Source organism: Neofelis nebulosa, chromosome 11, assembly GCF_028018385.1.
Source record: "Neofelis nebulosa isolate mNeoNeb1 chromosome 11, mNeoNeb1.pri, whole genome shotgun sequence".
Lineage (NCBI taxonomy): Eukaryota > Metazoa > Chordata > Mammalia > Carnivora > Felidae > Neofelis > Neofelis nebulosa.
In genome coordinates this window covers 48,311,687-48,339,065 of record NC_080792.1, presented here as the reverse complement: position 1 = coordinate 48,339,065, position 27,379 = coordinate 48,311,687, and the positions used below count along the sequence as shown (strand labels likewise).

The following is a 27,379-nucleotide window of genomic DNA, read 5'->3' as shown; positions in this document are numbered from 1 at the left end:
ATGACATGGCACGTCTGTCCTCAGTTGTGAAGAGATCAAACTGTATGTAAGCTGTATACATGGCACGGTATGTTTACCTTGTGTATGTAAGCCAAGAAAAAAGAAAAGAGAGAATCTAAAGTACTAAGAATGCTTCTCCTTGGATGGTGGGGTTCTTGGTGAGTTTTACTTTCTTCTGTAAATCCCATTTACACTGTACTTGATGTTGATGTTCTGGGTTATTTCCTACATATACAAATCTGGCTTCGTAGCTTTCTCTCTGTGTGACCCTGGACCCCCTAGTTAATGTCTCCAGGGAAGTTTCTTCATCTGAAATTTGGGGATGAACCTAGTACCACCCTCGTAGGGTTGTTGTGAGGAATTAAGAAAGTGATATTGAAAAAACTTCTAGAACTTTTAGCACTGTGAGAACTTAGCCCATGTCAGCTATTATGTCTGGTTTTTCTTTCCCCCCGATGGGCTTGTACATAAGGACAATAAAGCTGATTGGGAAAATATTTCCTTTTGGGAAAACAGAAGAGTTCAACACAGAAAAGACAAAAGGAGCAATTATTCCTGGTAGGATCTGAGATCAAAAAGCTTACCTGACATTTTCCTGATGCCTTCCATCCCCCTCATGTAAGTTTCTGACCACTTTATCCCAAGTGAGGTCGGCCCGTGAGAGATCTTTAAATGGCAACAGAATCAGAAAAATGCCCAGTAAATGGAAATTGATGTGTTTTTTGTTTTTTTTTTTGAAAGAGCCTATTTTATTCCTTAGCTGATCTTGGAAACTATTTTATGTTTCTTCCCTTGTGAAACTTTTGTGATTTCAGGCATATTTTGGCTTGAAATCATGGCAGTTTTCCTCTTACTATTATTGGCAAGCATATATAAGGAAAAACTGAATTTCACAAATTCTTGATGTTTCCAATGAAAGCTCAAGTTAAATATAACGTCTCAGGGGAATCCGCAGGCCCGATGCCCCCTCTCCTCCGCAAGCTGTCTTCCAGGGCACCGGCCTCAGCCCCATGGAGTCCCGGCTCCTACCTAAACCCAGTGACCCTGGAGCCCCCCGCCACCCCCCCACCTGGCAAGCGACCAAACTACCTTCGTTTATTCTTTCTTCCTGATGCCTCTTCTTTCCCTATTCCAGTTTCTACGGTTCTCTTCACTTTTGCCTTTTCACTTTGCATTCTTCCATTACATTTCCTAACTTAAACCTAATCAGACTAGCACCTTTTCTTGTGGTCACTGCCAGCCTTCAGGAAAGATCTGTGCGTGTGTGTCCCCAGCTGCCCTCCCAGCCCCACCGTGGGAAGGTCAGGGCTCCTCCCCCAAGAGGCTCAGCTCCACCAAGACCAAGCAGACCGCCTGGCTACAGCTGTGGCCGCAGGTGGCCTCCTGGCACAGGTAGTGTGGGCAGCCCACCTCCCCAGGGCTCCTGCAGCTGCTTCCAGACCAGAGGGGCTGGGTCTCATTTCCCCCACGTCCTGCTGGTCTTGCAATTCCTACTGCTTTACACGGGCTGTTTTCTTGGCCGCGTAACCTACAGACAAGGCTGCTTCGGGCTCCTGTCTCTCTAACTCAACAGCAAGCTCCTGTGCTCTTTGCACTTCTCTCTTGGACTCTCAAACCACCAAGGTAAACATTCTACAGCTGAGGAATTCCCGACTCGGTACACCGTGCATGATGTGCTCCGCTCTATGTGCTTTAAGCTCCCTGAGCGATGAGATGGTATGTTTACCTTTGTAGGTTCTCAGCCTCACAGAATACCGGGGTGGAGCATTTGGTTCTTACCCCTGCCTTTCACAGTCATCCTAGCGCAACAGACTCTGGTCTCTGATCCTTCACACTGCCCCTTACAAGCAGTGTTGTGGAGCTCCCGGAGAGATGGAGGGGGCTGGGAGATGCAGGGCAATCTCTTTCCACTCAGGGAAATCTGAGACCCGAATACCCAGATCCACAGCAGCGTGAATTGAGGCTGGCGTCGGCCAGAGGGTGCGGGCGGGCGAGCAGGGCGGTGGGGCAGTTAGCGAGAGCACGGGCCTGGGGCCCGGCGGGGGTGAGCTGGGGTGTGTGGAAGGCAGCGTCCAACCTCAGTGCTGGGGGAGCCAGGGCAGGGAGACTGGGTGGAGGGCAGCTGTTTTGCAAATGCCTGCATTTCAGGGGCAGGGCATCTCCCTCACGCTGCACAGGCCTGGGCAGGGCTGGACCCGAAAGGCCTAGCATTTAGGACAGGTGTGTCTGGCACCTTGCCCGGGCTGCCCCGACTTGCCCCTGTTCGCGGGCTGCTGTTTAAACTCATTTTTTCCTGCCTTCCTTTGTCCACTTCTGCCAGTCCGTGTGTGCCTCCCCACCCCCACTGTCCCCACAGCTACACAACCCACCACCCGTTCACATCCCCATCCCCCAAACCCTGCTCCTTTTCAGCCTGGGCAGCTCCCATCCTTCCTACTCCAAGTGTAGTCTTTGCACCAGCTGCACTGGCATCCACTGGGAGCCGGCCAGAAATGCAGAGTCCTGGGCCCCTGAACGCGCACCTCTCGGACTGGAATCTTCATTTAAGTCTCCTCAGCTGGGTCACGAGCGCGCTAAGACTCAAGCAGTGCTGCTTGGAGCAGTGTTCCTCAAACCATCTGTGACAAAGGACGCGTTTTATTTATTAACATTTCGGATCTGTCACAGACCAGGAAACAATAAAAATGAATTCTTAGGAAAAAGGAAATGAAAAATAAAACCTAAAGACATACAAAATACAAGGCCCATTAAAGAAATTAGATAGAGGGATGCCCAGGTAGCTCAACCGGTTGAGTGACTTGATTTCGGCTCAGGTCCTGATCTCACGGTTCATGGGATCCAGCCCTGCGTCAGGCTCTGCACTGTGTGTGCTCTGTCCTTAAAATAAATAAATAAACATTAAAAAAAAAATTAGACACAAAAGACTCCACCTTATTCTTTCAAATTGTTATAAAGGTTTCAGAATGCTTCCTCTGCATTTCTCCCCTTGTTTACCAGACAGCCCAGGGGCCACGTTCTGAAGTGTTGCTCTAAACCACGCAGGGCAAATTTTCTTCCAAGGGACCAATGCCCATTGCGTCCCATCCTCAGAAGTCACCTTTCTGTGACCTTAAGACTCTTCTTTGGCTCAGATTTGGTTGTGCAGTTCCAGATACTTAATTATTTAAGACTATAGCCCTAAGGCCTCTTGTGACCTACATGGTCCCTTTACCCCCCCTCCCTCCGTCCCTCCACTCTCCCCACCCTGCTCCGTGCCTGGTGCAGTGAACTTCGAGGACAGCCCCTGCCCTGGGGCTTCTGGCACAGTTGGCCAGTGGGAGGTACAGAAAAGTGCTCAGCTGAGAGAAGGGGAGGAGATTGAGACTGAGGCATTTTTCCCTCCCCCACGCCCCCACCCCCAGATTACAGGATCTCGGGTCTTCTGTTGAGGCTCCTGGCCGACAACTTGCTCCTACAGCTACAGCCCTGTTTCAGCTCCAGGTTCTGCTTCCTCTCCTTGCCCTTCCGGCCCATGGCGGGGAGAGCTCTCCGATGTTGTCGCTCTGAGGTTCTTCACCATCATGAAAAGGCCTCCCTCACCCCTCTCCACTCCTTTGCAAACAGCCAATTTATTAAACTCTCCCCAAGTACTTCATTCAAGTAGGTAGTCTGTTCCCCGCTGGGCTCTGAGTGACACTCAGCACTCTGACTTGTGAAGGAGGCTTTTCAAGGGATTGAAATGATCAGAATCCCTCAGTTGTCATCTCTGAAAGAATGAAAGGGAATTATTGAGGAGGTGACTAACGGCATTCTATAGAGAATGCCTGGTGCAGAGAAGGAATTCAGTGAATGTATGTTTACTATGTGAATGAAGGGTACAGAGCCCCTTACTTCTGTCTGCCCGTTTTACAGATGTCCCTCCCATACCTAAAGCAATACATACGGGATAGATAGACACTAAAATATTTATCAGTTGTAATTTGGAACATGCTGAAGACATAATGAAAAGTTGGGCTTTTGGTCATTTATTTGTAGGGTATTAATTTAAACATTTAGAAAAATAGGTGGGAGGAGGAGTTGTTCTTTTCCTTGTGATAGATAAGCTCATATGTCTTAGAAAATTCTTCAACATCTGCCTCACAAAGTGCAGCAAGATGAATAATTTTCTTTTTTTTTTTTTTTATTAGAGAGAGAGAGAGAGAGAGAGAGAGCTTAGCAGGGGAGGAGCAGAGAGACAGAGATAGTATCTGAAGCAGGCTCCAGGCTCTGAGCTGTCAGCAAAGAGCCCGACACAGGGCTCGAACTCATGAGCCGTGAGATCATGACCTGAGTTGAAGTTGGCCGCTTAAGTGATTAAGCCACCCAGGTGCCCCTAGGTGAATAATTTTCAATAATTTCACAAGATGAAGCAAGATGAAGAATATCTTTCTTCACAAGATGAAGAATATCTTGCTTCGCACTATGAAGACTATCTTGCTTCGCAAGATGAATAATTTAGAATCTAAATAAATTTAGAATTTAAAAACCTAAGTTTCATGGCAGCTATAGCATGAGTTTAGTGCCAACATACTTATGCTAGAAACTGTTCTAAGCACTTTTCGAGTATTAACTCATTTGATCTTTGCAACAACCATACAAGGTAGGTTCCTCGCTTCTAGAAAAGGAAACTGAAGCTCAGAGATATGCATCCCGATGGTGTTACATAAACTGTGGCTGTTGGTCACAGGTGAGCATGCGGTAGACTCAGGGTTTGCACCCTGCAGTCCAGCTGCAGGGTCATGCAGTGATGACACATGACACTTGGGTCTGTCTGTGCTCTGGCTCCATGAAATGCTCGTGGCCCTGTGAGTGGTTATAACTGCTAGCCCTTGCTCAGAATGTTGTCCGTCACTTTCCACAGTTGTCCCTTGGAAGGTCCATTTGAGAAATCCTTTTGGTTCCCCAAACAGTTGCACTTCTGAGGGGCATTAAAGACCAAAACAAACATTTGGACACTGCGGTCTGGTTTCCCTCTTTATATTGGCTACTAGGGGCAAATGTTTGGTTCTGCCATGGAAGTGCCTAGAGCTTCGTGACCGGCATTTTGTGCGCAAACTTCACTATGGGCTTCACATCACATCCTTACCAGTAACTGTCCTTTCACTCCTTTTTGTTTGGTTTTGATTTTTATTAATTTCTTTACATCCTTTAGGATTTAGAGCTTTATATCCCACCCCACTGTTTGTTTTTGTTTAAACAAAAGGGATGTAGATGGCTACAAGCAATATATTGATGAAACAGTAAAAGAAAATCACTGTTTTCATTGCTAGTACATTTGGTTGCCACTTAGAGTTAACGGTCAAGATGTATTTTACCTTACTTAATGATTATCCAAAGCCTGAAACATTTATATATTCACATAGAAATATTTCTTATTTTGTAGTGCTAAGTGATATTGTTGAGTCATTTTGGAAGTGTGTGGGGAAATAGGTTCTGCTTACATAAATGGGTTAGAAAAAAGCTTAGGGTGGGGTGCCTGGGTGGCTCAGTTGGTTAAGCGTCTGACTTCAGCTCAGGTCATGATCTTGCAGTTCACGAGTTCGAGCCCCATGTTTGGCTCTGTACTGACAGCTCACAGCCTGGAGCCCGCTTCGGATACTGTGTCTCCCTCTCTCTCTGCCCCTCCCCGGTTCACATTCTGTCTTTCTCTATCAAAAATGAATAAACATTAAATTTAAAAAAAAGAAAAGAAAAAAGCTTAGGGTGGAAAGCCACCACCACGGGGAAAACGTACCTGAGGTTAGCTTGCGAGATACTCTAATGGGATCACGAATAACTTGTTGTATCACCTGCAGGAAATTACTTTCCATCTGATGCCAATATACTGTTGTACCTTGATCACAAACTCCACTTTCCCCTCAGACCCTTTGCTTCTGACACTGATTAGTGTCTGATTGTTTATCTTATTGTTAATCTGACAATGATTAGTGTCTGATTGTTTTCTCCATGTCCAATTGTGTAAAATCTTTTCTTCACATTCACCATGTAAGTAATATCTTGTGAGCTCAATACATACAGAGACGAAACCCCTGTTCAGTGCTCTTGTCTCTTTCCGGACATTAGCCTCTCTCGTATTCAATTCTGCATCTTCTCTCTTGCTGGACAAGAGAGAACTCCAGACTCATAGTCTGTGACAGAAGTGCACTGCCATTCTGTAGAAACCATTCAAGCTTTGTAAGCTGGAGTGGCTCAGTTTTGAATTTTGCTTCTTTCTTTTTTTTAAAAAATTTTTTTTTCAACGTTTTTTATTTATTTTTGGGACAGAGAGAGACAGAGCATGAACGGGGAGGAGCAGAGAGAGAGGGAGACACAGAATCGGAAACAGGCTCCAGGCTCCGAGCCATCAGCCCAGAGCCTGATGCGGGGCTCGAACTCACAGACTGTGAGATCGTGACCTGGCTGAAGTTGGACGCTTAACCGACTGCGCCACCCAGGCGCCCCAAATTTTGCTTCTTTCTAAGTGAATTGTCACAGAGATGTGCACCATCAGGCAGAATGGCCAAGCATCAAAAGCTGTGTGAAGAGCGGGCCAGGTTATAATTTTCCTTTTATAATAAAGGACAAAGGGCAAAGGGCTTGCTCTTACTCGGCTGTTTTCTTATAGTGCTGATTTGATAATGGTGTTTTTTTTTTTTTTCCCTCTAGGGTAACTATATCCTTTAATTATAAGGCCTCATTAGCTATTGTACTGTTTCATCCCCAGATATTTTTTTTCTTTTGCTCCTAAATGTTTCCAGTGACAGTAGGAAAATGATGTATGTGTTGATAGCTGAGAGCAGGTTTGTTTCTAAATATATAGGGATTCATTCTAAGTAGTCATACCGTGACTCATAACATCTCCCTGAGGCATTCTTTCCAACGACCCCTTGCCACCCACGTTGTATCTCTTCTTAGCCATTATTTCTCCTCTTGTTAAGAGTTGTTGCTTATTTTGGAGAACAGTTGGGGCTTAATAACGTATGTTCTATGCTGCAACTTCTTACACAACATGTATTCCTATGGAAGGTAGACTTGCACAAAGAGATTGATTGCACCTCCCAAACTGGTCTGTAATCATGGCCTGGAGAAGACATATAGTCCATTGCAAGAAAAACACCATCAGCTCTCTCTAGAGATGGTTTGGCTGTTCACCAAGCATGGAATTCCTTTAGCTGAGGATAAAGCTGTTAAAAGGCTAATGTTGGGAGAAAAAAAAACAAACACACTGACTTCAGATTCACTCAAGATCAGGTTTCCGTGGGAGAAAGAGGAGTGCTGGCAATGTGCCCCTGGTGGAAAAAAGGATATATATTATGGGCTGGGCCAGTGCTTCTCAAACTTGAATGCACATCTGAGTCATCGATTCAAATAACATTTCTGACTCAGAGGTCTGCAGGCGTGACCTTAGACTCTGCATTTCTGAGCTGCTTTCCAGTGATGTCACTGTTGCTGGCCGGTGGGCCACACTCTGAGCAGCAAGGGACTGGAGGACACCCTGCTTATTATCAGGTCTCCCTGGAAGCTAGAGAGCAAAGCGAAGGCTGACCTGAAAGCAGGGCGGGCGGTGGAGAAGAAGCCAGACCCCTGGTGCAAGATGAGGTCCGGGAGGAGCAGGCAAAATCTCCTAAAGGGGCTTGTGAATGATAACAGACACTATGCTAGGTACACAGTGACCCAGGGCTTGGGGCAAAGCATCCTTGCAGCCAAGGAACTCTTTATATTCCTCCTGTTTCTGGCTTTCTTGAGCATGCTACACACAGGTGTTAGAAAATCGGGCTGTGTAGCAACTTCTGGCATGGGCCGAAGCACCCAGGGAGGAGAGACCCCCTTGAAGAAAGGAGCAAGCTCCCCAGCATTAGCCCTGTCGGGCCCTTAGCTGTCCCCAACAACAAGATGGCTAATTGCATGGAAGCCCAGACAGATGTGGACTCAGTCGGCACTTGGTTCCTTACTCACAGTGTGACTATAGACATGTTCTGCATCTTCTCCAGACTTCAGTTTCTGCATCTATGAAGCAGAGATAATATTAGTTCCAACGGACTAGGCTTATTGTAAAGGCTACCGAAACATAAAAGCCTTAGTCCCTGGCACATCTAAATCCTCAGTAAATGCTAGTCTTCCCTCTTCCTTCTCCTTTTTCTTATTATTTTAGTAATTCTATTCGACCAGTCCTTGAAGGTGGCACCTTTTGATTTTTTCTCACTTGCTGCTGCAGCCACTTGTCCGTTTTGCCTATTTCTTGACCCTGCATTTCCTGACGCTCAGGGCACTAAGCCCAACAGAGACAGACTTTCAGGTTCTGGGACTAAGCTGCAGCCCAAGTTGCAGAGCAAAGGCTCTGGAAACCCTGGGGTTTCCAGCTCAGTGAGCGGCACTTGGCTTGGTGCCCCACTGCCCCACTGCCATCAGGCCACTGCATCATACCTTAGCCGCTGGGTCCTCTCCATCCCCCTTCTCTTTCCCAGGCATTTGTGATGGGATTTCGAATTTCGACTCTGGTTCCAATGTGTGTGGTTTCCCCCCACACATCCAAGACATCCAAGTGGTTCTTGGACACTAGCTGGGTGTCCTACAATTCAACTCAATTTTGACACGGTCTTCGTGGAAATGGATAGCATCAGATCCCACAGGTTAAAGATTCAGTCCTACAAGACTGTGCCCCACCCCCACTTCAGACCCCAGTGGCAAGTCTAGGTTGTCATCTGTGCTTCTTTTTTAAAATCATTTTCTTTCTTTTTTTTTTTTTTAATGTTTACTGAGTTTTGAGAGAGTGCACATGCATGTATGGGGGAGGGGCAGAAAGAGAAGGGGACTGAGGATCCCAAGCAGCCTCCCGCAAGCCCGATGTGGGGCTCGAACCCACAAACGGTAAGATCATGACCTGAGCCAAAACTGGACGCTCAATGGACTGAGCCATCCAGGTGCCCCATCACCTGTGCTTCTGACCTACCAGTTACAGATTGGAGGTTCCAGCAACTCCCCTCTTCTGGTTTGATTAATTTGCCAGATTGGCTCACCAAACTCAGAGAAACGTTTAATTTGCTAGATTACCAGTTTATTAGAAAAGGATAGAACTCAGGAACAGGTGGATGGAAGAGATGCCTTGGACAGGTGTGTAGGAAAGGACGTGGGGCTTCCATTCTCTCTCTGGGTGCGCCACTCTCCCCAAAGCCTCATGCGCTCACCCACCCTGAAGCTCTCTGAACTCTCTCCTTTTGGGTTTTTATGGAAGATCTATTACACAGGCACGACTGATTAAATCACTGGCCACTGGTGATAGATTGAACCTCCAGCCCCTTTTCCCTCTAGAAAGGTCGGGGGGGGTGGGGGGTGGGACTGGAAGGTCCAACCCTATAATCATGGGGTAAGTTACTCTGGCAGCTAGTCCCCGCCCCTGGGTGACCTAGAGGCTTTCCGAGAAACCTCATTAATATAACAAAAGGCACATTTAGCTCTCTTATCATTTAGGAAATTCCGAGGGTTTTCAGAAGTGTGTGTCAGAAACGGGACAGGACCAAATATGTATTTCTTATACATTACAATACCATAGGATCCCTCCTATGTCTTCTGGGACTTCACATTCTTCTTGGGGAGTCAAATTCATGAAAAAGAATTAGTGTGCGTCCTGATAAGTATAACTACCATGGAGATGATGCCAGCAGGCCAGGTCTGGGGACCCAGAGGGCGCCCTGCGGGACCAGGCAAGAGGGTCCTTGGTTTTGCATAGGATAGGAATCAAATTTGAGCCAGCAGGAAGTGAGAGCAGAGTTTATTGAAGATATAGAGCAGATACAGATGGGGCTTCAGGGAGACTCAGGAAAGGAGCCTGAGTCTTGTCTTTGTTCAGTCTCTGGGGGTTATTATTGAGGATTGTGGCCTGGTGTATGTGTCCTTTCAGGCATTCAGGGACCTGTTAGAACAAAGACAAAGGCCCAGGTGTTAGTCCTGGGAGTCAGGGGGGCTTGGCATTGAGATGTTTAGGCCGGTGGTCTGGAATGGCCTATGAGAGCTTTGGCTTGTCATTCTCACCTAGTCCTTCCTTAGATGTTATCTATTCTAGAGAAATCATTAACTCCTGTCCCTTACAAGGAAGTCATACGCTATTTGCATTGTGAGGCGTGTAGAAAGGGGGGTCGGGGTGTACTTCCTAGCAAGAATCAAAGCAGGAAAAGGAGCAAAAAGTAGATTTTTATGGAGTCCTTGTTTCCCTGTCTCAGAGGGCAAAAGCATCTTTGTTTGGTATATTTGGGGAAGATTTCACAAGGAAGCAGCCTTTCCATTAGTCATTCAAAGATAAATAGGTTGTCGGGCCAATATTGGCCCTGCTCATAATGCAACCAACTGTCTTGGTTTTCTGGGGATTGAGATGTTTTCTGGGATGTAGGATTTTCACCAGTGAAACTAAGACAGTGCCAGGCAAACCAGAATGGTTGGTCACGCCGACGAGTCCATCGTGATCATCTGTCTGGGCCTTAGAGTCTTGTTTTCTTTTAGCAGTTCTCTGAGAGCCTGTAGTCTGTGGTTGGGACCCTGATGTCAAATTCTAGAACATGGAGGGGCTCTCTGCCTGGAGTAGTGGATGGCTGTCAGAGTCTCTATCCTTTTGTCCTACTCTTGGTGTTGGGACTTTTCTTGATTACCCTCTTCTGGATGAGCCTGTCTTTAGGTCAGTGTTTCTCCAAGTTAGTCTTGAATCCCTGTGCTCAGAAGGGGGACCCCTGCTTGGGAGTTAATGTCATCCTGAGATTCTTAATAATTTTATGTTTGAGTTTGTGTTTTGTAAGTGAAGTCCAATAGGACAATGGAGGATATGCTGGCTTATGGATCATCTTCCAGTCTGGACAGGTTCTTGGCCATCTGCTCCCCTAAGGCCTGGTGCTTCCATATCTCCTACCTTCTCTTCCTCCTCCCCATCTCCCCCCTGCCGTCCTGGCTGGGGTCTGAGAGCAGGTGCATGGAGGTTTGGCTACATGCACACCACGCCAAGGAGGGGCATGGCAGGGCCACCCCTGTCTCAAGGCACTGGAGCCATGGGCAGCTTGACAGGAATGAGTCTCTCGCCCATCCTGCATCCAGGTATCAGGCACATTTCTGTGGGGAAATTCTAGTCACTCAGGAGTCGCCCGTCTGTGTGGGTTGGGGTAGTGTGTCCATAGGAAGGGGAGATTGGCCTCTTGTCCTTGCCCAGAGCACAGTGTGGTGCATTGTATCAACCCAGCAGTTTTAGGGAGGAGGATCCTGGTGTGTACACAGCCAGTGGCAGGGCAAAGTCCCCTGGCGCCTGTGAGGGTCTGCTCTCACCCAGGGACGATCTTCTTGCCCAAGGGAGTCCAGCATTAAATAGCAAATGAAAAATCATGATTGGCCAAGAAAGAAATTATGGAAGGAAGGAAAAAGTGTACTTTAGTAGTGTTAAAGGCACCTTTTTTCTTGCCTTTGTACAGGGGCTCGTGTGTTTTCCTTTTGCTTTAAGCTCTGTTTCTAGGCCTCACTGCAGACCTACTGAATTAGAGTTTCTAGAATAGTATCCTGGGAATCTGCATTTTAAGATGCTCCCCAGCTGCTTCTAATGCACACCTAATTTTGAGAGCGCTGCAGTATCCTACCGTCCCCCAGCGTGGCTGAATGTCCAGAGTTGAACACTTCTTCTCTCTGGTAGAGTTGCCTTTTGTGTCCACCGTGGGTAGTGTGGGCAAAAGGAGAGAGAACTCAACTCCTCTGAAGTCTCAGCTTCTACCATTGACTTCCAACCTAGCAGGGGCTGTGGGGCCAAATTGGTAGGACCCGGGGTCCTGTAAGCATCAGCACCTCTGCATTTCTAGCTTGCCAGGATGTCCAGTAGAGCTGCGCTGGGCCATGTCTTTGAAGGGAAGCATGGTCCTGGGACCCGACTTGGTGTGTGATGCACCCTGTTCCCTCCCCGCCTCAGTGGTGTTCCAGATAGTAGGGGTTCTATTGGTTTGTGTCCCCATGTGAGGAGGGTGTAGAGCCGAGTCCACCCTCAAGAGACGTCTGGCGTGAGTGAGATGCAGATTTAATCCCCGAGATTCTCTGTTGATGTAACCAGTCTATTGACTGTCACCATTCTAATGAGTGTGACTGTGTGTACATGGGCACGAATACGTGTATGTGTTCATACACGCGTATATATATTCACACGCGCATTTATGTATACATATATACACACACGTATACTTTGTATAAATGTGCTGTGACATCTGGTTTGATGTCTTCCATATTCACGAACTTTATGTTTTTTGAAAGTGCATTGAGACTGTATGTGTGTCCATTTCTTTGCGTCTGATCACTACGGCAGGGTTGGTGTTTGTACAGTCATTAGTGAGACGGTCTTTCACATTCATTTAATTAATGGAATGTCGCCTTAGGGGAAATCATATAAAAGTATAAATGAGGTGTGTGCTAAAAGCTGCATCAGGTATTTAGAACTCGTGTTGCATTTTTCCCCCAGAAAAAAAAAAAAACATGTTATAAAAAGGACTTCCTGAGCTATGTCTTAAAAACCCATTTAGTCCCTTGTGTAGCTAAAATGGCTGTCATGTGCCATGTTTGCAAGATGGGATGGCATTAACGTTATGGTATAATCCTCCCTTTCTGTGTAGCTTTTGGGGCACAGGGACAAAGGTGCCTTGGGTTGGGGAGAGGCTTCCGGAAGGAAGAGCAGGAAGGGGAAGGGAGTGGGTAGGGGTGGACCCATGGGAAATGAGAGAGGGGGTGGGTCATCGTGTGGAGGTTTGATGATGGAACTTGGGGCTCTACCCACCCTCCACCCTCAGACCCACCTTTCTAGAAGGCCTAGTCACTCACCCCACCTACCATCTTCAGACTCAGACCTCATTCCCGCGAGGTGGTGGTTGGCATGGAGTGGGATGGGTCCTGTGGGCATGGAAGGTGTCCCCACCGACCACTCCCCCACCGCAGTCCCCTTCTCTGCCAGCGTGCAGGGTGGAGTATCATTGCTCTCACATTCACCTGGAGCCCATTAGCTCGGGGCCGCTGGCTCCAGTTTCTCGGCGTAACCTACATCTGCCGTGGCTGTGTCTGGTCACCCTGCCCTCTTCCCTCAGGTTCCACCCCACATCCTGTCTGGGGCACGCTTGAATCCCTGCTTAAATTCGTAACTGTGTCTCGCCTGGGGGTGGATTTCAGAAATTGACCCAAGGTTACTGACTCTGGCAGATGCTGAGATGGGCACAGAACCCACTTTTCCTGACAGCCATCAGGCGTGGAGCCTGTCCACACTCCATCTGCTGCCCACAACCTCCCTTCACCCCATTGCACTCTGACCCTTCACACCCAGGCCTCTGCCTACCCTGCAGCTTCACAATGTGCCATACATTTGTCTGGCTATGGAAGTGCTTGCTCTGGTCCGCAGGAGCCAGGGCATTTGAGTGGGATCCTTTGGGACACAAGAGGCCATCTCGTGTCCAGATCTGAGAGCTCAGCCAAGAGGCACTGTTTCCATACAGTGAAGGTGACTTTGAGCTGTCCCGTTTTATGCCAAGTAAGTGCAGTCCTTAGGGTTTTGGCCACCTACCAGCCCCACCCTCATCCAGGCAAAGTGCGGGCACTGCCCTGACCTAAGCTACGTGTAGCCAGAGGATTCCTGTTGCAGTTCCTGAGTGGGCAGGATAATCAGACACCCATCCTGTATTCACTAGGCCATGAACACTCTAGCTATGAATATTTATTTAGTTATCCTGTAAGGAGTGTTTTAAAGGAAAAACAGGATGCTCCAGAAAGCATAAAATACAGAGGACTCACTAGAGAGAAGGCTTCACTGAGACCCATGGATTAAAGAGGAATTAGCAGGCTCGGGAGGGGGGTGGCTGGGATCAGGCTTCACTGGGTCCTGCTGAGTTGAGAAGGAGGTGAGGTCTTTCAGGTGGTGTGGAGCAGATAGTTGTAATGTGGGTCTGAAGTTTCCATGAACGTCTGGGCTAGAGAAATAAATACCGAGAGTCATGGTATGATGTGGGGATAGTGTTGTATGGTGAGGAAAGACTGAGATCTAACCCTGGGTGAGCTGGGAGTGAGTGAGAGGTGAGCAACGGACAAGACAGTGCATACTCTTACAAGAAGTGCTCTGTGAGGGGAGGAGGGGGTTTGGATGGAAGGAGAAGCTTTTCCTGACTTCGAGATGGAAGAGACTTTAAAAGCTGATGGGAAAGATACAGCAGAAGGCGGGAGGGGACCCAGAGTCCTGAGGAAGGGTTTGGCTTTAGACAAGAAGAGGCTCCTCCCTCCATTGGTCCAGAGGGAAAAAGAAGATGTGTAGTTGCAAATGGCTCATCGATTTGCAAAGGGAAGGGAAGGCAGTCCCTTTCTGGTAGTTCTCATTTTCCCTGTGAAAGAGAAGAGGTCACCTCTGAGAGTGGAAGGAGCAGAGGTGAGGTAGCGGGAGGGGTTTTCAAGAGCACGGAGAATCAGGCTCAGAGAATGGGCAGAAGCAAAGGTTTCGCACGGTCTGACCCATAGGCGAGTCTGCAAAGGACACAGCTGTGGCCGAATGCCACTTGCGGCAGCAGGTACTGATGAACTGTCAGCCCTGAGTCTGGACTCTGGACTCAGTACACCTGTGCTGGGGTCTGCAACTATCCCTAGAAGCCAGATGGTACTGCCATCTTTGTTGCTTCCAGAAAGAATTCTTCATTGTCTGTGCCCCTACCTCTTTCTATCACTTGCTCTAGGAGTAAAATCTTGGAAGGAGACTTCTGATTAGCTGAGCCTGGGTCATGTACTCGTATTGCCTTACCTGCCACAGGTGTCAGGAAGCTGGCATTTTCAGCTTCTAAGGTTAGAAGGTGCATTCCGTTCCCAGCCCCAGATTCATAAGGTGGGAAGGGCATTCAGGTCCTCAAAAGTCTCAATAAACATAAGACAAATGCCTGTGACGTGGCTGCCTCTCCACTGGTACTCTGGAAGGCAGGTCCCAGATACCGGGGAAGCAGCATCCTCACCCGGGACTGGCTGTGATCTTTCTCAGGGTGGAGATGATGCCGATGCAGATGCATGGTCTCTTCCTTTATTTGGGCTTGTTGTTGTGACAACCAGGAAAATGTCTCTTTACATTCTCCACACACCCCAGCTGGTGGTACCATCCCCTTGGAGAACCACACCAGGGGATTTAGTGTTCAGGAGGTAAAGACCCCTTTTGGCCAAAGGATGAGTTCTAAGAATATTTAATCTGTAGCCCAGCTGGTCTGAAATGATATGTCAGCTTAAAGTTCATTCTGTTATTCTTAAGTTCATGTAATAAAATCTAGGTGACCACCATTATGCTCTACAGACACTTACAACTGTTGTCGAAAAGGTTTCTGAGGTGCCCTGTCATCAGGAAGATCGTTGGATACACAGCCGAAAGGATAATTTTAGCCTTAGGTAAAACTATGATATAGCCATGGTTGGTGAACTTAAGAAAGAAGTAACAGAGGAAAAGGGAATACGATAGCCCATAAGAGTAGGAAAGGACCATTATGAGTACAGGCCCAAAATGTTACAACTCTCTAGGTAGAAAGATATTTGTCAAGAGGAAGAGCCTGGGACATTCTGGAGGGTGTGATCTTTTTTTTTTTTTTAATTAAAAAAATTTTTTTTATTTGAGAAAGAGAGAAAATGAGTAGGGGAGGGGCAGAGAGGGAGAGAGAGAGAGAGAGAGAGAGAGAGAGAGAGAGAGAGAGGATCCCAAGTAGGCTCCACACTTACCTCGCAGCCTGATGCGGGGCTTGGTCCTATGACTCGGGGATCATAACCTGAGCTGAAATCAAGAGTTGGAAGCTCAACCGACTGAGCCACCCAGGTGCCCCAAGGAGGGTGTGATCTTTATGAAAAGTGACAGTCACATAGTTTGGAATCTGATTGAAGACAAATCACCATGACCGAGAAATATTTTGTTGAAGCCTGATATAAGCCATTTATAGAAATCAATCTATTTTCAGGAATCACTGAGTCTAAAAAATTTTAACCAGATTCAAGGAAGAGTTTGATGACTTAGTCTTTGGTAATTAACATTGCATTAGGGAAACCTCTTTGCCTTGAAAGATCCTGACTGTGAAATTTCCCTTGTTCTGTATAGTTTGTCAGACAAATTCTTAGGCTGCTTTTCAGTTCAGTGAGTGAACCAAATGCCACGGGCAATTTTCTTACAGAAAACTCCCTGAGTTTTACAGGGAGAATCAGGCCCTAGACAAAAAAAAAAAAAAAATTCGGACAGTTAGAGTAACCAGAGCAGGATAAAATATAAGGTGTTACTAGGAAATTGGACCCAGAGTTCTTAGATTCCAGGGGGCTTCAGCTTATTTAAAACCACCACCATTTTGTAAATTGTTACTTGTAGATAAAATGTTCCTTAGCAACATATGCTAGTCTCAAATTCTGCACTTTGAGTCTACTTGGGGAATAATGCTTAAAGTCCACAAGGACTGAAAATCCCGCTCTATGGCATTAATCATTTTTTTCTCCAGAGTTAAGAACTCACCAGAAATAAGATATAGATGCAAGTGCTTGACCTTTTCTCTTTCAATTTTTTTCTTGAAATCTTCCATTAAAAAAATAGTAGGCTTGTCATTTTCCAAGTTATTGGAGTGTTCCAAATCTTTAGACTCAATTTTGCTTTAGGGTTGCTATTTCTCAGGCTATTGTAGTTATTTTTAATGAGGAAATGAGAGACTTGATTCTTCTCTCCTTTCCACTTTCTACCCCTGTCTTTGCCTCCTGCTGACTGGAATTTTAATTCCTTAAAAAGAACCCAGGGAAACATGGTTGTTGGTATTTAAACCCTGGGCAGGCTGTCATGTGGGATAAAGAGTGGAGATCTGTGTTACTCCAAGGCAGGGGAAGTGGACTTAGGAGAGAAAGTTTTTGACAAAACACCATGGAAAGATAATGGCTGGAACTTGTCAGCAATGCTGTGGGTTTCCTCTCAAAAAGAGATTCTTGGGTGAAGGTTCTTAACCTGGGTGAGAGGTTGACCTAGGGACCTCTTGAGTCCCTTCCTGTAAGTTTCTGAAATGATCCACGTTCCCTCCTCACAGGTGAGCAGGTGCTTCTGGGAGACAGTAAGAGGCACGGAGGGACAAAGTGACTTTTCTCCTGAGCACAGTCTTTTTGATGGTGCCAGAGACTGGGTTTTTCAGCCCCAGGTGATGATAAACTTACAAGAAAGGGGTGACTTTGTTCTGCCATTGGCAGATGTGTTCTTTGGACCATGATTAAAAGGATCCTTTTTTCAGGCCAGCTGAGTTGTGTTTTCATCATTGGCCTTGATTGTTTTATGAGGATTATATTTCATTTTGTAAGACGTTCTCAAACAAGGTTACCAAAATAGAGTTTAATTTCACTCGATCTGCATTTTTCCTTCGCAATTAACATTTTTGTCTATAGAATTAGCTCCATAGATAAGCTTTCTAAATGGGCACCAGACATAGAAGAAGTTTAATGGTTTTGTTCCATATTTTGGGCCTTACTTTTCCTAACTTGTATTCGTATTTTTACATGGAGAGTGGGAATGTTTATAATTTAGCTAATAGAAACTAAATGTTTGAAGGTGCCTCTTCACAGGTTACCGATTAATGACAAAGGTAAAAAGATAATGATGGAGGAAATCGGGTGGACACCTCATTAGACAGAGGATCAAACATAGCATCACTGATAATAGGACCACCTGGCATCTTGTGCCCCCTGGCGTGATGCCATGAGAAGAAAGGTAATGCAAGAAGTAGTCTTGCCAAAATGCTTAACCAGATCATGAGAAAATAATCAGGCAAATTCAGATTGTGGACCCTTCTGTGACAGAAAGGACGTGGACTCTTCTTAATGCCAATGTCAGGAAAGACAAAAACCATGGGGGGACTGCTCTAGGTTATAGGACACAAAAGACTTAATAGGTACATGGTGCATGTAATCCTGGATTGGAATCCAATGGGTATTGTTAGGAGAATCAGGGAAATTTGAATATGGACAGTGTGTTAGATAATGTTTTTGTACAAATGGTAAAAATTTCTTAGACATCAAAATGTTGAGAGTGTGTAGAAAAGTCCATGTTCTTGGGATATACCTGCTGAAATAGAGGTGAAGCATAATGATGTCTGAAACTTACTTGCAAAGATTCAAACACAGAGTGTGTGTATGTGTGTGCGTGTGTGTGTGTGTGTGCATGTGCATGTGCAGAAAGAGCATACGTGAGAGAGAGCACAAGTATGGCAAAATGTTAACGTTTTGTGCATCTGATGAAAAACATTGATGTCCATTGTACCATTCTTTGAGCTTTCCTGGAGGGTTGAAAATCATGCAAAATAAAACGTTGGAAAAGTGAATTAGAAATTTTACTCCACTTTGTGGAGCAATATGCTTATCAAATCCTAAAGCTGTTAGAGCAGACTAATTTCATATCACAAACTTAAGACTTTTGGTGGAGGGTGTGCTGTCTAGTTGAGCGAGAAGCTAATTCCAGATATGATTTTAGATACATTTGCATAGCATTTTGCAATTTCACGTGTCCCATTTATGAATTTCATTTCAATTCAACAACATTTATTAAGCACCTATTCTGAGGATACAGGAGTGATTAAGACACAAATGTGGGAACAACAGATGAAAGTGAATATATGCCACAGAGCATGATAGGTGCTCTTTTAGATGAGAACATAAACTTTGTATGACATGGATGTTATTGCTTCTTGTTTACTTAACAAATATTTTTTATGATCATTTTATGTTACTATTTTATGGGCGAGGACATAAAATCTCAGAGTGGTTCAGGGAGGTGCTTAGAGTCATGTGCCCAGCAGGTGGCAAGGCAAAGGATTCAGTGCAGGGGGTTGGTTCTCCTGCACCCTTAGCAGTCTACCGAGCTTGGGCACTGGCTAGAACACTTGGGGATTCACCTCTGCCTCCTGAACTTGGAGGCAGCTACACAACTTTAATATCCATCCGTCCATGCATCTATCCACAGTATTTATTGAACATGTACTACGTGGCCATCTGGGAAGGCCCTGAAATCATGGGCTGTAGTGAGCTGGAATCTCAGAGGCTTCAGAATGGTGAGCATTGGCAGAGAAGCAAAGGTCAGATGATGCCATCTTGTCTCACCTGCTCACTTTAGAGACATTTGAAATCAAAGTGCCTCACACTCTACCTATTATTATTACCTGCTTCTTTTTTTTTAAATTTTTTTAACGTTTATTCATTTTTGAGAGACAGAGAGAGAGCATGAGCGGGGAAGGGGCAGAGAGAGGGAGACAGAGAATCTGAAGCAGGCTCCAGGCTCTCAGCTGTCAGCACAGAGCCCAACGCGGGGCTCAAACTCATGAACTGCAAGATCATGACCTGAGCTGAAGTCAGACGCTCAACCGACTGAGCCACCCAGGCGCCCCTATTACCTGCTTCTTGAAACATTATTTAAAAGACTACTTTGTATCTCCAACTGATTGATCATGAAGTTCAAGGCCTCTGCAGCTCATTCCAAAATCACATGGAGAAAAGACTACAGCTCAGTTCTTCCTGGTCATTTCTTCCTCCTTATCTTTGACTCCCAAATATTATTTCTCTGAATTGCACAGCTCTGCCCCTGCTTTTCTGCTTCTAGAGCTTTCATAGTCTGGCACTTCCTAGCCTCATGAAGGGCCCTTGTTTACGTCTGTGAATCTCATAAGTCACTCATGAATGCTTTGAAGAATTGTGAGTGATCAAGGAACAAGCATAAGTAACTAATAATGGGAGTTTAACAGAAGGAGCCCTTTATTTATTTATTTATTTATTTATTTATTTATTTATTTGTTTTTAATGTTTATTTTTGAGAGAGAGAGAGACAGTGTGAGCAGGGTAGGAACAGAGAGAGAGGGCGACACAGAATCTGAGGCAGGCTCCAGGCTCTGAGCTGTCAGCACAGAGCCTGATGTGGAGCTCGAACTCACAAGCTGTGAGATCATGACCTGAGCTGAAGTTGGACGCTTAACCAACTGAGCCACCCAGACACCCCTGGAAGGAGCCATTTAAAAGGCACGTGATTTTAAATCATCAAGTAAAAAAAAAAATAAATTCATACCTGTTGGCTTGACTTGAATGAACCGAACTGCAAACCCACTTTGGGGACCACTCACTTTGCCTTGCAGTGACATTTTGAATCTCAGAGGACATTTGCTGCAGAGCTGGAGTTCTCAGCAAGAATTGACTGCAGGTTACACAGCGGTGGTGGTGATAGAGAAACCATAGGGTCTGGTCATGCAGATGGGGTCAGAAGAAACAAAGTGCACCCTAGCAACAGTCGGGGCACTTAAACATGCGTTGAGGAACCTCAGAAACCAGTTTCTAAGATGAAAATGGAAGGGATGTCCCATCCCATGGGCACTGGAAGACGAGTTGGTAGGGTCAGTAGGCTTATTAAATTAGACCAGGTGGCAGGCTTCCAAAGGTTGGCAGGTGGTGGGGGGAAGCACACTGAGGCATGTCTGCACTGGCTCCTAGATTTGGAATTTTTAACTGCTGTGCTTGCTTCAGAGGGAGCACAATCCAGGTCAAATCCAATCCAATGAAATCCAAATCAGAAAGAGGGAGAACAATCCAGAAAGAAAGGAGACATTACCTTGGAACAGGATGAAGTGAAACAAAAAGAGTATCCCTTCTGAGCCACCGAGACTGTTTTATTTATTTTAGGTTTTCAGTAGCAGAAAGTGCAGCTTTGGAAAAACCAATGCACTCAAATAATCCTCGAGATGTATTACAACATAGCTCCCCATCTCCAGGCTCCCTATAATGGAATCTTAGGGTGATTGGCAATAATGGTATTTGGAAGTTTTCTGATAATTTACTCCCTCTAGGATGAAACAGGTCAACTATTAAGTACCTCTTAGGTTCTATGGCTTAGCTAATGATCAGTGAGTAGAATACACATAGGCTCAGGATTTTAGGCCTAGAATACTTGGACATGTTACTTAACTTCTTAAGAGAGAATGTTTGTGAGGTGTCTCACGTAGTACCTGGAACATAGTAACTGTTAGATCATAAACTGTTAAGTAAATCTGTTGTTCTTTGCGGTGTGTGTGTGTGCTATGATTGTGGAATTTTGAGGGAAGAGGTTAAGAATGCTTTGAATGATTCCTGTATCCAAAAATGTTTCCTTTATATCCTATCTTACTCATATCTAAAGGCGGTCTTACTTTGATGTGGCCTAAGAGATATGCAAATAGTTTTCAGGGAAATACATTTGTAGTGATTTTCCAAACTTGGAGTTCTGGGATTTCCTCTGAATTTCTTCACTATGTAATAATGGTATGTGTCTTTTGGAAATTATTTCTATCTTTAGAATAGATTATGGTTTTCAGAATACCTTACAATTCCTAATCAGTTTTTCTCCATGAGGTTGGATCATTTATTTCCAAGGATCAGTAAATAATCTGGGAACATTAATCTGAGCCAGTGAAGCGGCTTTTTTTCAAGATCAAAGAACAAGTGTTTGGGACAGAACTGGCTGAATTTAGGGTTTTCAGTCATTGGTGTGACAATTCTTCCTTCTGCAGAGAATAAGCCAAGGGGCTTCTTAGGGCAAAGGGTAATCTCTGTGACCAAGAGCAGTGGTTCTCACAGTGTGGCTTGGAACCCTTTGAGGTCCCCAAGAACTTTCAGGAGGTCCACAAGCTTTGAGATCCTCCCCTTTCCCATAACAGATCTATGTGAAGCCAGATTTTCTTTAAATACTTCAGTCAAAACAATACAGAAGCAGTGTGAGAATCCAAATGTCTTCTATTAATGCACACATTTAAAGAGGCTTTAAAAATGTAAAGTGAAGCCACTACTCTCTGTACAGTGTTTAAGTTTTGGAAAAGGTAGTAATTTTTTTTTATAAAAATATGGTGTTTATGTAGTGGGTTTATTATTATTTTAAGTGAATTGGTAATAGATTTTTCAATTTTCTCTGCTTTTATATTTAATATGGGTACATTACCAAGAGATATAAACAAAAGCTTTTAGAGGTTCTCAATAACTGTAAGAAGTGTGCATGGGTCCTGAGACTAAAATTTGAAAACCATTGTCCCAAAGATTTTGGCTTCTAGTACCAGGTTTGGAGCATTTACAACTAGCTGCTAGTTCTAAGACTTTTTTTTTTTTAAGATTTATTTTTGAGAGAGAGAAAGAGAGAGAGAGAGGGAGGGAGGCAGAGTACTAGGGGGGTAGGGGCAGAGAGAGGGAGACACAGAATCTGAAGCAGGCTTCAGGCTCTGAGCTGTCAGCACAGAGCCCGATGTGGGGCTCGAACTCATGAGCCTTCGAGCCGTGAGATCATGACCTGAGCTGAAGTCAGCTGCTCAACCAACCGAACCACCCAGGCACCCCTAGACTTTTTAATTTTTTATTTTTTTTATTTTTTTATTTTTTTATTTTTTTTAAATTTTTTTTTCAACGTTTTTTATTTATTTTTGGGACAGAGAGAGACAGAGCATGAACGGGGGAGGGGCAGAGAGAGAGGGAGACACAGAATCGGAAACAGGCTCCAGGCTCCGAGCCATCAGCCCAGAGCCTGACGCGGGGCTCGAACTCACGGACCGCGAGATCGTGACCTGGCTGAAGTCGGACGCTTAACCGACTGCGCCACCCAGGCGCCCTTTAATTTTTTAAAATATGTGACTCTTACCATATCATTGTATGTAAAAAAATACAAAGAGGAAACCCCCTTATTTTGTCCCTAAGAAATGAAAGGATCTCACAAAGTCTGAGTACTGCCTCTTTCTCTAACTAGACACACTCATTGTTTAAATTGCTCTATTGGGCTCGTTAATAAGGTGGGGGAATCCTCTTCTGAGAGTCACTGTTGGCTCTGTTACTTGGGGTCAGGGAGTGCGGGGGGTGGAGAGCATGGGGGGGTAGAGATAATCCTTGTTCCTTGACATGTTAACATATTTAACACCTGTGTTTATTGTCATATCAGGCTCTTTGGGAAATACATAGACTTTCAGGGTTCAAAATCCAAGCCATATAAGTTTTCAGGGAAGGGTAAGAGTAGATTTGCAAGGATGCCTGAGGTCCATTGTGGGAGGCATGTTGCGATTCATCAGGGGGACGGCAAAGAAAGGACCAAAGTCTCCCCGTGTCTCTTCCATACTTATGCATGGTTCTGGCCATGGGCAAAAGAGTAATGAGGATGAACGAGAAAATCAAAAAGAGGGAGAACAATCCAGAAAAAAGGAGACAGTGGAGATGATGCAGGGGAAGGAGGTACTATTACTCTACCAAAGAGTTGCTTTGCTCTCAGTTCTGCAGCTGTGAGCTCTCCAAGACCTGGAACCAGGGGCCGTGGCACTCCTGGGAGACACTCTGGGCTGTACTGTTGGTTCTTGGTCCTGGGAGAGCTTAGCACAAGATGGTTGTTGCTTGATACAAGATTTTTCGAAGATACAGGCTTTAAGATACTGTGTAGCCTTGTTAAAAATCAAGGATGAAATGAATAAGGTGTGACAAAGATTCATGTATAGATCTGGTGGAGAAAGAAAGATGATGATTTGGTTTTGAACACCATAAGCTTGAGAGTCTGCACTGAGACAGAGTTGCCCTGTAGGCAGTTATAAATAGGATCTGGATCTTGGGAGAGGGGTGGCTCGATGTGTTTCCTTGGATCAGCATCACATAGAGATGGTCAAGGTTGTATAATAACTGTATCTCCTTTGCTTTATCAGCTTTTCCATGTGGCCTATATTATAATCAAATTTGCAAATTCTCCTCGCCCTGATCTTTGGGTCTTGGAAAGATCTGTAGACTTTGGAAGCACCTACTCACCTTGGCAATACTTTGCTCGTAAGTAACCTTGCTTATGACTATGTTATGAAGTACTTTAATTATTTGCAACAGATCAACACTGGATTTAACTAGAAAATTAGTCTCTCAGTTTGGCTAATTAGCGACGGGTCAATTTTAACTTTCTGGTTTACTCTCAGAACATTCTTGTTACTCAAGCATGCATGCATTAATTCCAAGGATACACATGCGGAACTGAGGTTGAAATGCCTCTTATGATAAACCTTTTACCACTGTTTAGGAAGAAGCAGTGTACCTGTAACTGAGCCATAGCTCCAGTCCTTTTCCTTTTATGTAGAATTAGGGACTGAGTTTCATCTTCATGGATGCTGCATCTCACATTATTTACCTTGACCCTGTTATCTTCAACTAATGAAGAGTGTCAGTGTCTCTGAACCCTTTGATGAATTGAGGCGGATAGAAATTTTGCTTACAAAGTCACTGGGCTTTCCATGAATGCTCCTTAGAGGGTAAACTTGCCTAATGAGGAGTGAGGAGTTAGAACCACATCTCCACACATTTCTGTTGGAAGTAAGTGGCCTGACATGGCTTGGTATTTTCTTTCATGAATTAAAAACTTTAGTTTAAGCTTTTGTCTAAAAACCTTAAATGTTTCTCTGTTCTTTCCTTCTGATGGATTTTCTTAAGAAAATGTAAGATTTCTTTACTTTTTTCTTATTTTTAAAAATGCTTATTTATTTTGAGAGCGAGAGAGAGGAAGAGAGAGAGAATCTCAAGCAGGCTGCATGCTGTCAGTACAGAGCCCGACATGGGGCTTGATCCCATGAATCGTGAGATCATGACCTGAGCCAAAATCAAGAGTCAGAGGCTCCACCAACCCAGCCACCTAGACGCCCTGGATACATAAGATTTCTTAAGAGATTTACAATAATATCATAATATTTTATTTTATAGTGTTAAAATCTTTTATTCCTAGACTCTAAAGTAGATTGTTTGGAACAATTTGGGCAGAATGCAAATATGGCTATCAGCCAAGATGATGATGTACTTTGTACTACTGAATATTCCCGGATTGTACCTTTGGAAAATGGTGAGGTAAGTCGATACGGGAGGATGGGAGAGATAAGACTCAGAAATGAACATGAGGATATAAAAGTTTCCATAACTGTGAAACTTGCACTTTCAATATCTAACATAGATCACGACGGAAACCAGAACTTAGAACTAACTAGTAAAGAATTCACACTGCAGACTCCCAGAATGAGTTGGGTTGGAAATTCCTTTTTTTTTTTTTTTTTAATTGAGGTATAATTGACATTGGAAGTTCTATTTGAGGTCTCAAATTCTTTGGAAGTCAGGACTCTGGATTCAAGGCTCACAGGTCTTGAACTGTCTTTTCTGGTGCAATGTTGAAAAAGTGGTTGCTGGTGATTGAGGTGAAGACCCCTCCCACTGCTTCACAAATAAATATCCCCTGTAAGAGTAAGGAGATGAAGGGTAGGTGATAGCATGAATCCCTGGTCCTTCTGGGCAGGGTGAGAATCATCCATAAGGGAGAAAAGAATTGCTGTCCCTTTGGAGTTGCATTTGGTCCTAGTAAAGCCAGCTAGGCCATTGTTATGGGAGATGGGAAAATAGAATGGGGAAAATTGGAGAAGAATTCCCTGGAAAGTGAGGCTGTCATGAGCATGAAATGAGTTTTCAAATGAACTTTTTGTTTTTAAGTTTATTTATTTTGAGAGAGAGGGAGAGAGGGCGCATGTGCGTGGATGCAAGCACATGCTTGTGAGCGGGGGAAGGGCAGAGAGAGAGGGAGAGAGAATCCCAAGCAGGCTCTGCATGGTCATCCGTTATCGTGAAGCCTGATGCGGGGCTAGATCTCACAAACCAGGAGATCATGACCTGAGCTGAAATCAAGAGTAGGATGCTTAGCCAACTGAGCCACCCAGGTACCCCTCAAATGAGCTTCTTTAAGGATGGCAGTCTCCCTGTTTTAGGTGGAGAGATCTTTCTTGAGCAACTCTATCCAGTATCTTCCAATGGCTGATGAGTGGTTCCTGTCTCTTATTGTTGGCACTTGGACTTCATCACTTCAGGCTTTAAAACCAAACCTGGGTTTTGTATAGATCTTTTTGTCCTTTCCACAGTCAACTCTATATCCAGAGACTTCCTTTCTTCAACCTCATTTAGGTTTTTAGGTAACTTGAGCTTTGTTTCTTCAATGCAACCAAAAGTTGTTTTCTTATATTTATAGATTTTAAGATTTATAGATTTATAGATTATATTTATATTTTCAACATTTCATAGTATTACAACCCCATAACTACACTGATAGAACAAAGGGTTTGAAAATGAAATGGTAACAATTTTTGAGAGCCCAGGTTTTAAGGAGAGATAGCCAGAATTTGGAACTGGAAGTGGGAAGGAAAGACAAAACTAGCAATGATATTTTTAGACGTAAACAAGACCCAAGACCACCTACAAACTCTAATGGCTCAAAGAAACCAAACTAAAAAAAAAACAAATGTTATTTTTAGTTACTTGTGGCTGTATTTTCATGAAAGGACTTTTTTCCCTTCTGTGTGTGACTATTTTAGATTGTGGTGTCCTTGATAAATGGTCGGCCAGGTGCAAAAAATTTTACTTTCTCTCACACCCTGAGGGAGTTCACAAAGGCTACAAACATCCGCCTGTGTTTTCTCCGAACCAACACCCTTCTTGGACACCTCATTTCCAAAGCACAGAGAGATCCAACCGTCACTCGGCGGGTGAGTAGTGTTTCTAAGTGCCTACAGAACAGTTTCTGTTACCTTTTTTTTTTTGCTTATCAAATTAACTGCCTTTCAAGTAATCTTTACAGCCAGTAATGGTGTCGGCATAGGAGTTGTTCTTGTATGAAATACTAGATGTAACTTTGAAGTTTAGTTGTTGAAGAAAAATCATTCTATTCGAAGAGGATGAAGTCAAAGATGACAGCCCCTCTCGTGTTAGCCTGCTATTCTGACAAATAATCCCCAAGTCTCAGGGGCATAACAAAATAAAGGTTAATTTTTTGTTCATGTCACAGTCCAGTGTGGGCAGCAGGTGGAATCGACTCCACGCAGTCATTCGGGGAAGCACACTCTTTTTATCTAGAGGTACAGGCATCCTGTAGGACCTCAGAGTCCACCTCTAGATCCCCTGCACCTGGTCAGCAGATGAGGCAAGAGAGTGCATAGAGAAGACCCACCTGCTCCTGACCACACTGGTGACCTCCATTGGCAAGAATTGGCGGTGTAGCGGCGCCCCCTCCCCCCCCCCCGCTGTGTGTGGGAGGCTGGGTAATGTAATCCGGCCACAGTGGAGGAGACGGGTATTGTGAGCACTAGTGATGTCTACTGCATTGGGTAGACATCTGTTACTCTCAGTGTCAGGATGGTACCCCTGCGTCCTGGGCAGAGAGGGAGCCAGCAGAATAAATATCTTGAACTCACTCTTCTCCCACCCTCTGATCTCCTGCTGGTGCCTCCCACTGGCCAAACCCAACAGGAAGCCAGTGGGCAAGAGATCCTTGCTGTAGCCCATAAAGTTCAGCCCCAGAGCAGAAGGCAGAAAGAAAAAGGTGGTCCTGGAGAGTGGA

At 44.9% G+C, this 27,379-nt stretch overlaps 1 protein-coding gene across 5 annotated transcripts in view; it reads left to right on the top strand.

The window, feature by feature from the left end:
• LAMA3 (laminin subunit alpha 3) overlaps positions 1 to 27,379 on the top strand; it is a 276,218-nt gene that overhangs the window by 50,939 nt on the left and 197,900 nt on the right. For all 5 annotated transcript variants that reach the window (XM_058692496.1, XM_058692495.1, XM_058692498.1 and 2 more), the window contains exons 3-5: positions 23,682 to 23,799; positions 24,737 to 24,855; positions 26,358 to 26,528. In XM_058692496.1, coding sequence (XP_058548479.1) covers positions 23,682 to 23,799; positions 24,737 to 24,855; positions 26,358 to 26,528 — 408 coding nt within the window. The remainder of the gene's footprint in view (positions 1 to 23,681; positions 23,800 to 24,736; positions 24,856 to 26,357; positions 26,529 to 27,379) is intronic.